Source organism: Schistocerca piceifrons, chromosome 1, assembly GCF_021461385.2.
Source record: "Schistocerca piceifrons isolate TAMUIC-IGC-003096 chromosome 1, iqSchPice1.1, whole genome shotgun sequence".
NCBI lineage: Eukaryota > Metazoa > Arthropoda > Insecta > Orthoptera > Acrididae > Schistocerca > Schistocerca piceifrons.
In genome coordinates, this window is record NC_060138.1 from 635,904,864 (window position 1) to 635,917,013 (window position 12,150).

General features: G+C 37.5%; 1 protein-coding gene across 2 annotated transcripts in view; it reads right to left on the reverse strand.

The window, feature by feature from the left end:
- The window catches only part of LOC124804988 (golgin subfamily A member 1), a 122,847-nt gene that overhangs the window by 58,076 nt on the left and 52,621 nt on the right, over window positions 1–12,150 (reverse strand). Inside the window, exon 6 of one of the 2 annotated variants that reach the window (XM_047265385.1) lies at window positions 2,583–2,867. The exons of the other annotated variant lie outside the window; for it this stretch is intronic. Within the exon in view, the coding sequence (XP_047121341.1) occupies window positions 2,583–2,867 (285 nt within the window). The remainder of the gene's footprint in view (window positions 1–2,582; window positions 2,868–12,150) is intronic. 2 annotated transcript variants of the gene reach the window in all.

Below are 12,150 nucleotides of genomic sequence, written 5' to 3' on the forward strand. Positions count from 1 at the left end.
TTAGTATGTGTGCACTCTATTTTTGTTGCCTTTTTTTCATTTTGATTCATTTCTTTCTACCATTATTAATTTTATTTTCCTGTTGAAAAAAGTTACAACTTCGGAAATATTTGTCTCCTTTCACATAAATTTATTACTTCTCATGTGCTTTAGCATTTCCTTAATTGTGTTCCATATCAAACCCTGTGCCTCTCACAACCTAAGTTCTGAATGTTACAGCTACTATCAGTTTTCAACTTTTTTAAACAAAATGTTCCCATGTTGTTCTTTGTTTTCTCCCTTGAAGCAACCAAAAGAGAAATTGGTTTTAAAAACCCAAAATTGTCACATTCTCTGTCTTAGTGTTAGCTTTACTACGCCCCAATAATTTATATATGAATACTTAAGTTGGTGCTTCGACCATGTCTTCATATATGGTATGTAGAATACCACCATACATAAAATTGATAATAGGTTATCACCAGCAACCTAGCTCTATTCAGTAGTAATGTGATTGAAAGGTCTGAGGACTACTAAGAAGAAATTACAGAAATGTCAATGTAAATATAATTGAGATATTGCAGTATACTTTAAATCACTATCTGTTTTACACACACAAATTAATTTAAACCATTATTCTTCGATTACTAAAATTACTACTCTGGGATTAAACAACTGAGTGAGAAACAAAATATTTTACAAACTAGTTCTCAAATTTAGGTGAAGGGGAAAGGGGGGGGGGGGGGGGAGTAGCATAGCAAGGAGCAGCATGGAGGACAGAAATGTCAATATATATGCAAAACATAGGCCAACAGCTCTTGCATCACTGCCAATAGCCAAAACTCACCAGAGGATCAAAACCCTCCAACAGAATGGATGTTTGGGACATCCCCTCTAACTACATGTGAATACTGACACTTCTTCCCCTTTTAACACAGATTCCTTGAACAGTGGAAGAAATCTACTGAGAATAGCACTTTCAACACCACATATTTATACGATTATTATACTGCCTGTTCTCCACATGTAAAATTTGGTCCAAGTTTTTATACTTTTGTCAGTAAGTTCTTATCACACCCACCACAAGTGGAATGGATTCTAATACAACTTTAGAAATCCATTCATTAGGTTGGCCATGTGGTTCACATTTTGCTTTTTACGGGTCCTCTGATTCTTTTAACTAATTGTTTTAAACACTCTTCCTTTTTTTCAATAAAATAGCTACATCACGGCATATTTAGCCTTCAGGACAATCCCATCAAGTCTTTAGCATATTTACTCTGAAACAAGAATAATTAAAATTTAATCACTATATCAGAACTACAAAGAGTAACTAAATATAATTCTGTAACCACGATCAAATACATGGAGGAGAATGATGAACTAACTACACATAACACTAAGCTGTGGAGCTTGTTACTGCACATTTCACCAACATCTATTTAATGTTTAACAGAGGATGTGACCTAAGCTGAATTAGAGCAGAAAAAAAAAATCAAGAAAGTTAAGCATAAAAGTGGGTTCCATAACTGAGTGCAAATAACACAAATGATAAGAAGTACTTTGAAGTGAGCAGTAATAAAATTAACACTTAATGAAGTCGTCCTGCAAATAAATAGTGTGACAATTTGAAATAACAAATGCAACTTCACTAACAACAAGATAATACAAAACATTACTTTCACCCATCACACAATGGTGCCGTACGAAACCAATGTTGCCTAAAGGAAGAGTCAGGAATAAACCACTACAAATTTAAGCTCCCTTCACTAACATAAAATACAACACAATAAAGCAGACACAAAGAAACAAAGCTCAAACAGCACAATATTGCAAACAGATTATAGCAATGGCCTTCTTTTTCAGTTCTTTCTTTGGGGGAAGAAGACAGAGGTATTTTGCACCACACTACATTCTGCTGTTTGTCAGTAATTTCACATCACACAAACATTTACAAGTGGTGTGAGTAATTTTAATAATAGCAGTTTCTAACAAGTTACAGCAACCAAATTCTTTTGATTTACCAAAAAGCACATACTGCTAAGCACAGTAAGGAAAAATCCAATGCTACTTTAAAATAATGATCTGCAAATTGTTTGAAAACAACTTTCACGGTAGTGAAGTATGAAAGCTTAGAGTAACAATTCAACTATGTGTGTATCTTTTACAAATGCTCGAGATGTGATGCAAGATATAGCATCAAAACCATTTAGATAGACAAGGAAAAACTCGAATCAAAGCAATAAGTTAAGCACTTAACATGAAACCATGTTAAAAATCAAGTACAGAACAGAAGAATTCACATGCAACACATTACTGAAAGTTTTGCCAAAAGCAACAACAGAGCATTTTAGACAGCCAACAAAGTGAAGTCACACAATGAAACACTCTTACACAAAATTTATCCACAGAGGAAAGTTGAAAAATAAATATGATGCAATCCTACCATAAAAACCGGAATGCACATGCACTTCAAGCACGAGAAGTAATGTTAAGGGTTTTGATTAGAATTAAATCCCCATTCTCAGATCTTCAACAGTTTAGTTAAGTACGCACTACTCTTTTCTTAATGGTTCACATGAAGTAAATCCATTTTGACTCACAGTGTGTGCAGCGAGTTTCTGCTCAAGCTCTTGGCGTGCTGCACGCATTTCACGTATCTCAGCTGCAAGTTCATCACGTTCTTGGCGCACTGCAGCCAACGTTTCGTCACGTTGGCGACCAGTAGAACGTGCTTGCTCCAGTAAGACTTCCAGTGCACGAATACGTTCAAGCAAAGCATCTCGTTCCCCTTCAGCTCGGCGGCGCTCGGCACCCTCCTCTGCAGCCTGTCTGCATAACCGACCAAGCTGTGTCTCCAGTTGTGCTATTCGTGCACTCCACGATGCCTGTGTAGTGGCAACATTTTATATTAATAGTTCCTGCTTTCATCATAAAATTAACAATACTTTAAAAACTGTCTGTACTAAAATATTTTTTTTGTAACAGGCAGATGTGGCACGAATCAAATGCTTAAAACTGAATCACTGCAGCTGTTCATCCCACAAACGTCATTTTAAGTTCATTGTTTTTCTTATGATCATGCTCATCAGTCATGTATCTGTTATAAAAACTATTTTCTGCCTTTCATTGTCGGGGCATTGCTCTGGTTTAATTTATACTTTATTTATATTCTTCACAACTTCGTTATCTAAAAGTGAAAAAAATATTTTGCACTGAAAGCTGAAGTGGATGGCAATATAACACTCTTCAACTGTGTACCCACAGAAGGTGCTACGTCTGTCTCTCAATCAATTTTAGTTCTTTTTCTGTCAACTGTATCACATTAATTAATTTGGGAATCATTAACTGTAGCATACAGTGGATGCTGGTTATGCATTCTAGGGTTCATTTCAGACATGTCACAGTATTACCAACACGGCCCTCTTCACAGACGTAAACAAAAATTAAATACACCATCTGTAACCCAAGATCCCCTTTTTTTGTGAAGATGGCACAGAAAAGATAGAGTCAAATAGTGAAAATAAGGGAGAATCAACATTATGGAGGAGGGATAAGATGTTTAGAAAGGAAGTGAAAGCAATTGGAAACCATGAATTAACACTGTCATCAATTTTGCTAGCACAAGAGAAAGAATGGAGAACATTCTTTATGAAACACAGAAAGTAGCAAACAAAAAGGTCTACAATAAAAATACAAATTATATTAAAAGCAAATACTGCAGATGCAGAAATAAATATGGAGGAGGATAAAGGGAGAAAATGTCAAAAGATTACAACAAGTGGAGGGAAGGACAGAAGTGGAAAGTTGGAAGAAATGATTGACAGAGTTGGTAGATGAGGCGTACGATGATGTATCACTTTTACACAGGACTACTTACTCGTTACTCCTTAATGGAACAGAAAAGGAGAAAAGTGTTTTCTTGTGCCCATTTTTCCCTGGCATTCCTAAGATTATTCTTCATTCTTGAGCATTGCTCAGCTCTACCCATTAGGCTATATGCAGTCAGACTTTCTAAATGTTCATACTGTCTTCTATGCTTTGTTTTTATTTTACTCAAAAGTGTTCCCACTTACCTTTGTCTAATGTTCAATTTTCACTTTCCGTCAAGGGAAGAATCAGTCAACAGCAACCAAGATAGAAAAAAAATCTACGGCACAATGTGAACAACACACATGGAGAAAGAACCACTCTGGAGAAGACTGGTCTCCACACCATCGGAAGATACCAGTTTAAGGTCAACAACCCACACAAAAGTCATCAAAGTTTATGCAGATGTGGTCTTGTACTGACCCTGCACAAAAAATATCTCATTTTTAATGTATACAGTAGCCTCTCGTCAAGCATCATCGTTAATTAAACTGATAACTATTTCTGAATCAGGAAGAGGAAGCTTAGGGTTCTACATCCCATAAACAAACAACAAGCTCAGATTCAGGAAAAAAATCAGCAGTCCTTTTCGAAGGAACCATCCAAGCATTTGTCTTCAACGATTCAGAGAAATCATGGGAAACCTAAATCTGGATGACTGGACAGAAATTTTAAATTTGGAAAACTATTTGTAACACTTTGTTTCTCCCACAGCATCATTTCAATAAACTTGATTCAATAGTTCTACAGTCGTCCCTACTTTCAAAGCAGTATTGTGATGCATCATTGCTCCTGTGAATGAGGCAATGAAGAAACTAACACAAAACTGTACCACTTTGCACTCAAATGAGAACAATTCAGACACTAAACAAAATACCAACAATGTGATCTAAACAGAAAAAAATTACTTGCTTTAGTCTATAATTAAAATCATTATCATCATGCCATCCTATGATTTAAACATCCAGACTATTTTTACCAGTATGGTATAGAAAAAAATGGAGGTGGGAGGACAAAATAATAAATTGTGACTACTGACTTAAGAAAGTAATTTTTCTAATTGCGTTGGTTGCTGGTTCAATCAATAATATGTCAGGAATATGTAAAATAATCAGGTTACTTGAAAGATTCTAATGAACAGAATGCTGCCAATGACACATCACTATCTTAGTTATTTTTGTGAAAGGTCCTTATGTACCGATAAATAAATTAGAACATTTTGATTAAGGTATTCAGCTGGTTTACTCATCTGACCAGTAGCAAGCATAAGGTTGCCTTATATTGACACTTAACAGGAAATGAGCCAGAATGTGACTTGGGAAGTAGTTCTACATGTTTACTGAGATACTGGATGAGCCAGAACCCCAACAAACTTTCAGAGGTTGTTCCGGGATACTTTCCGAGTATTTTGGTATAAAGAGACCCATAGTTTCCAGCAGCTTGTTACAGAGTTACAGCATTTCATTTGGTTTCTTGCCCCAATTATATTTGTGTATGTTTCGCAATGAATATAGAGCACAATAGTGTAAATGTTGACAGTATGCGCTAGGTGTACTGTTTCCATTTGCTTGTGGTAACTGCTGTTGACAACAGCAATACCTGTTTTACTCTTTGCCTTCAAGCTTGCATTCAGTACTGTTTGGTCTGTCTTGGGTTTGTATTTCCAGCAGTGATAGTTGTACCTGAACACTAATATGCAACTGTGTGGATAGGTTTACTGATGAAGAGCTGGCCAATATGCTTCTCTACAAACTTACGGCATGCTGCAGGTGAAACGTATGTCCACAATTTGTTTTATAATTGACATAAATGGTTGTAGCTCTGTCATAAGTTTTAATTGAAAAGTATCTTTTATTTCTTGATGGTGATACCTCTGTCCATTTTCAAACCAGCCTATTGTAAATGCGAGAATACAGCCAAAACCTACGTGCAGAAATTGCCCCTGCAGTGATGATCAAAGCGGTACTATGGCCAGCTCAACAACAGTAAATAGACCACATAGGGCAGACACTGGAGAATTTCAATGTCTGTCCTGTTTAAAGCTGCCGAGTCCACCAAGTGCCACTTCAATCATCACTGCAGGGTCAATTAATGTTACAATATGGATGGTTTGAAAATGGACATCCAAAACTAGTCACAAAAAAAAACCTCTTAATGCAACTTATGATGCAGCTACAACCATTTATTTCAATGTGGATATTGTGTATGTGTTCACTGAATGTAATGGAATAGTGGCGCAATGATACTAGCCGAGCTGTTACTGCAATGATGGCAACCCCATCACAGTACAGTCTTTCATTTGAGAGCAGGTGGATTACTCTGTGTTTCGTGTTGTACATTTTGGTTAATGCATATTTCATGCTTTTTCACTGTTGAGTTTGTATTTTCACAAAAAACAAATGTAACTGCAGTAACGAACTGAATAAATCATAATTACATTATTACTCTGTAAGAAGCATCCAGAGAGAGTGAATATCTTAAACCAAATTAATCGTATGTTATTCCTGAACAAGCTCTGAAAGTTTGTCAGTGAAGTTCGGGTTCATCCTGTACATTAATGACACGCCTTATACAATGCCTGTTAAAAAAATTCCGGAACTTTGTCCACAAAATTTTTCTACACTTACCTTTTACTTACTGTGCCTGGTCTCCTTCGAAAAACTCTTCTCCACAAATGATACACCGCTCCCAATGCCATTTCTACTTCCATACACAGTCTTGACATGCCCCTTGCTAGATTGCGCAAAGCCCTGTCTGCAACTTTTCTTTTAAAAGAGTGCGCAGGGTCCAGATCTGGAGAGGACAGAGGATGCGGCAGCACTGTGATTTCATTTTCTGTGCAATAGTCACACACCAAGAGGGACGAATGTGTGGGCGCAGCAACGTGATGCAACAGCTATGAATTGTATTGCCACATTTCAGGCCATTTCCTTCTCACATTTTCTCACAGGTTTCGTAACACATCCTGAGAGCACCATTGATTAACTGTTGGTCCCTACAGGACAAATTTTCATGATGAACTAATCCTTCGAATTAAAAAAAAAACTACCAGCATCACTTTGACATTTGACCTGACTTGACAAGCTTTTACGGTCTTTGAGAATCTTTCCTGACCCATAAAAGCTCTTCATAGATTGCGAGGTAATAGTCTTAACTCATGAGCTGTGGGAGAAACATGATGCAGTCAAAGATGCTGTGTCAGGATTTCATGACATGACCCAACTGACATGTTAGTCCTCTGCAATCTCTCAGGCAGTCAGTCTTCAATTAGTGACATGAGAGTGGTCAGTAGACATCGAAGTGCGTCCTGAACAAGGGTGTCACCTTTAATTTCTGTCTGGCTATTTTTAAACCGTGTCAATCGTAACACTGAATATAGCTTAAGCACTCACCACCATAAGCTCCCTGCACTATTTGATGTGTCTCTGTAACGGTTTTCTTGAGTTTCCCCCAAAATTTAATGCAGATGCATTGCTCCTCTAACTCTGTCCTATCAAAATTTGCAAACTGTGCGACAGCATTCCACTTGGTATGGCACTGAACAATAACTAACAGACATACAACAATGAAACTTTCAGCAGTTACATATTAAACACAGGCATGTGCAGGGGTGCCAACTGCATTTCGCTCCAACACACCATTGGTGTGAAATTACGTGTATTCCGGAATTTTTTGAACAGACCTCATACTGTAGTAAATAATTCTAAAATGGTTCCGACTGTGGATGATAACAATTCAGACTGAGGGCTCAGGTCAGAAAGTGACTAAAAAATAATGTGCTGTAGAGAAGCGACTCTTAGCTGACAGAAAATGTAACATAAATTTTAATTGCGGCAAAACAGCATACAACCAGGTTCTTGCATAATACAGTTCTGTATACAGAAAAAAAAGTATGGTCTTACAGGAGATAAAAGTGATCTGGTTTTATACTTTTATAGACAGTACAGTCTAGGCTTGTTTCTTATTTAAATGCAATAACTGCCAATGTCAAAACTGTTGTTTCATCATGTTCCACCACATTATTGATGGATATACAATGCTCAGCAATAGCAGACTGTGCGCTTTGAAAAAAGGAGGGGTAGGGGAGGGGAGAAGGGGGAGGGGGGAAGGGAGTTGCTCTTTTCTCTCTATGGTAACTATATCTCTCTCTCTCTCTCTCTCTCTCTCTCTCTCTCTCTCTCTCTCATTTTTTAATGAAGATGAGGGAAGAGCCAACTTTTCCCCCTCTCTTTTTTGGGAGGTCTCTAATTCTTTAACAGTGTGTTATGAAGACAAAGATAATTTGATAGAGCTTTTACAGCACCTACTCTTAATATATTATTGCACTAATGAAACAGAAAAAAAGTTGTTTGCTTTCCATGCTGGGATGTTCTGACAAGGAAAGAAACATGGCTCTCTGTGTCATTCAACCTGTATTAGATACACCCTGACTGAATTGTACCTACATTCTCTGAACTGCTAAATTGTCTTCATCCTTCACAAACCTTGGGTGTTCTCAAATTACTTGTCAATAGGGTCATACAAAGTATCCAATTCAAACACTTGACTAAGCAGCTCACAAATCTATTTTTAATGAACACTTTTTAGTGGTCCTTACAATTAGATACTAGAAGGTGTATTCAGTAAAAACAGATGTGCGTGAGCTTCTTAGGCAAACAGGTTGAATTGGAAATTCTGTGTGCTCTATTGACAAATGTTTACAGCACATCCACGTTTTTTGTAAAAGTAGATCTTACATTTTGCAGATTAATAGGGTGCTATCAACTGAAAAAAAAAGGGTCATTGGCTAAAGATGATAGTATGGTGCTAAAACTCGCAGCTTTCCTCCCACATGATAGCAACATCCATACAAATAGGCAGAATCCTCTGTAAATTTCAAATTAAAATAGTTCTCTGCCCACCAAACCAGGACGAAAGGTTTCTTGGATCTGTGAAGGATGATTTCCTGTCACAAAGGGCCTAAGTTCATAAAATGCAAAATTGTTGACGCTTCCACAGCTACCTGCTGACAGACTATCATCAGCAATGGAGAGCGACTCTTCGACAACACCAGCCCCTCATACTGACAAAATGCCAGAAAAATTATTAAACTTTGGTCGAAGAGCTGGAGGCATAAGCCTCTTAAAATACCATGGCTATGTAGTATGGCTCATCTAGGTTAAACCACATGCACAATGAGAGAGCATTACAACTCACCAAGTCTGCTACTGACAACAATTGTAGTCCACAAGACATCAATAGAATATGACAAAACAGTAATTTTGGTTATAGGAACATTGTTTTGAGACACTGTTGTAAGAGAGTAAATAAAGATGTGTAAGAAAAATTCGTTAATGATTGTACTGACTATAAAAGCGATGGAATCCTTTCTTTTGCACTGTCTGCCTTAAGCGAAGAACATGGAATACCTCAGGGTACAGTGTGTGGCAAAGCCAACAGACACCCGAGTTTAGCATTCATTTTTAATGCACTATTTTTGGGTGTCTGGCAGTGTTGCCTTTCTAATTACTACAATACAGATGTATGTGTGAAATGAAGAAAACCACAATAAATGGGGTGTGGAAAGCCTATGGTACGATGCTGGATGTAAATGATGGCCAACTTTATCTAGTGTTCATTAAAGGAAGAAAAATTCAAAGATCTAGATGTTTATTAGTATTATTATTATTATTATTGACAATGATTTCCTGAACAACTAGGATCAAAATCCAATTTCAGTTATCTTCTTTCTTGGTTGTCACCAGTTCTTCAATCATTGCATCATCGTCATTGTTTGTCATCTTTTTTCTTTTTGTCCAAACTGATCCTGCTTTTTTGTTTTCTTAGTCTTGAATTCTTGCAAAGTTAAAGCCTTATATTTAACCAATTTATTTCTGATAAATCTGATTCTTGAATATCTTTTTCTAGTTTACCATATTTCATTTTGTAAAGATGTCTGAAGTGGGTCAATGTCCAAATCATCAGTGCTCCTGATATTTTTTGAATACTGTGATAGATTTCCTGGTTGCTTATTCTTTCTACTGAGTACAACCCAACTGGGTTTTTAAGTCCTAACCACTGTATTAGAGGAAATTAGTTCCATATGCAGAAGATGCATTTCTCATTGCAGATGTTCTCAGTTCATGTATAAGCTCCTTCCAATTTGTTAATCATTTATCTGTTTCAGATCTTAACAATTCATTTACTAGTAATATTCTCTAACATTTTTTAGCTTTATGGCTTTACATCTTACATGTTTCTATTTCTATATAAACTGTTCAAAAAAGAGTTACACCACCAGTAGTATCTGTGAAAGTGTGTGGCGATTACTGAATGAAAGCTTTATGAAACTAAAAAGATAACTTTTCTGCCAAATAAAAACAAAAGTAAAGAAGTCTACTCAACAGTGCCCATCTGGGAAGTCAAAACCTGCTGCTGGTTAACATTCAATACTGGTTTATCCACCTCACCTCACACATAGTAGCACTTTTGGGTTCACCTTACCATGATGCCCACAAGGTGGTTGAGGCATTGCTTCTCAAGCTTTGCACTCTTCAACCCTGCCCTCCTGAGTTAATCCACTATGTGACAAGCATTCTCACAATAACATATTGCAAGTTTCAGATGGTACCAAGCACGCTCAATTGGATTTATGTCAGCAGATACTGCAAGCCATTCCATTCTGTTGGTTACTGACTCCTGGAAGAAAGTGTTCACAAGGTGAGCACACTGCACTCGTGCATTATTGTCTAAAGAGAAAAACACATTTTTAAAATGTTGCCTTTAGGGTGGGCAGTAGGTAGGAGGACACAGTCTCCACACTGTACAGCCCAAAAATTATCCTCGCTAAATTGAAAGGCATCTGACATCTTCACATGATACTGGCCCAAAACACAATTGATTCACCTTCCTGCCAAACACATGGTACCAAACAAGTGAAAGTGTCAGTGGTACCTGGCCACCTCCAATTTTTCTGTTACAATCATATGGTATCAGACAAATTCTAAACTGATTAGTGAAGAGAACTTGACATCATTCATACAGGTTCCATTTTGGGTGTTCCCTTGCTCGGCTTCATTCACCAACATGGTGCTGGGAGTTTGTAGTATTGATAATAAAGGACATCTAGGGGCCAAATGAGTGTGTGTGAATGGCTGCATACTATTTGGGTTGATACGGCTCTCCCAGTTGTCTCTAAACAGGAAGTACACATTTACATTTCTGCTGCAGTCTCCTCTGGATTCCTATGAGCTATAATTTGTGAATAGTGGCCATCAGCTGGTGCTGTTGGCTTGGTAACCATTACAAGACAGATCTTCAATGTTTTGTCCAACACAATAGTGGTGGAACAGATGACATCTCTGTGGCGTAAACCACTTCAGTAGGCAACTTAACAAGACGAGAACCGTTCTTGCCATCATGGGACAAGGGGTGCCAAGTCTAAACTTGAAATTACACTCTGAGCTATGCTGATGCTGAGACACTGAGCAGTGCACATATTCTGCATTAGCCTGTCCACTATAAGGAGGTATAGCATGCTCTGATGAACTGCACTGAGAACAGAGGCTTACTCTTTACTTCATCACACTGGAGGCTGTATGCATTTACTTCCTGTACCACACAGAGGATTGAGAAAGAGGATTTTGATAAAATTACACAATCTATGTGTGAGGGTAGTGCAAAAACTTTATTTGCACAGTTTATTTATGTGCAGTTTTATATTTGTCATCAACATTTTTTTCCCAAATGAGATTCTAGTTCTTGGCTTGCTCTATCAGCTATTCTCTCATTAGTCACATCATCAGACCAGCCAAAATTATCACAAAATCATCTGCACATGCTAACCAGTTTACCTTACAAGGAGACCACACAGCAACTGGGTTTTTGCAATTCTCGTAGGTATATGAACTTCAAAACTCAAATATCAGTTGCCAAATATAGTTTTCTTTAACTCTTTTCTTTGTACTATCCTGAAAATGGTACACTGAACAAACACCTGCCAGTAAGCATTTGAACAAGCTGATTTTCTCTGATTTTTCTGTCAGAGTGATTTTGTGAGGACATTAAATGCTCCTTGACTCTTCTTGGAAAGAACCACTCTGCATTTCAACTGTGTGATCAGCAGCACCTCTTGTGATGTCAACAGTTGGATCAGCATCGCCAGGTCAATCTCGTGCTTACAAAAGCAGGCCTTGACATAACATTATGCTCTTCTTTTGTTACTCTCTTTGTCCTCTGTTAATCCCACCTAGTAAGAGTCCCAGACAGACGATCAATAACCTCTAATGGTTTGAATGAGCATTTTGTGAGCAACCTCGTTCA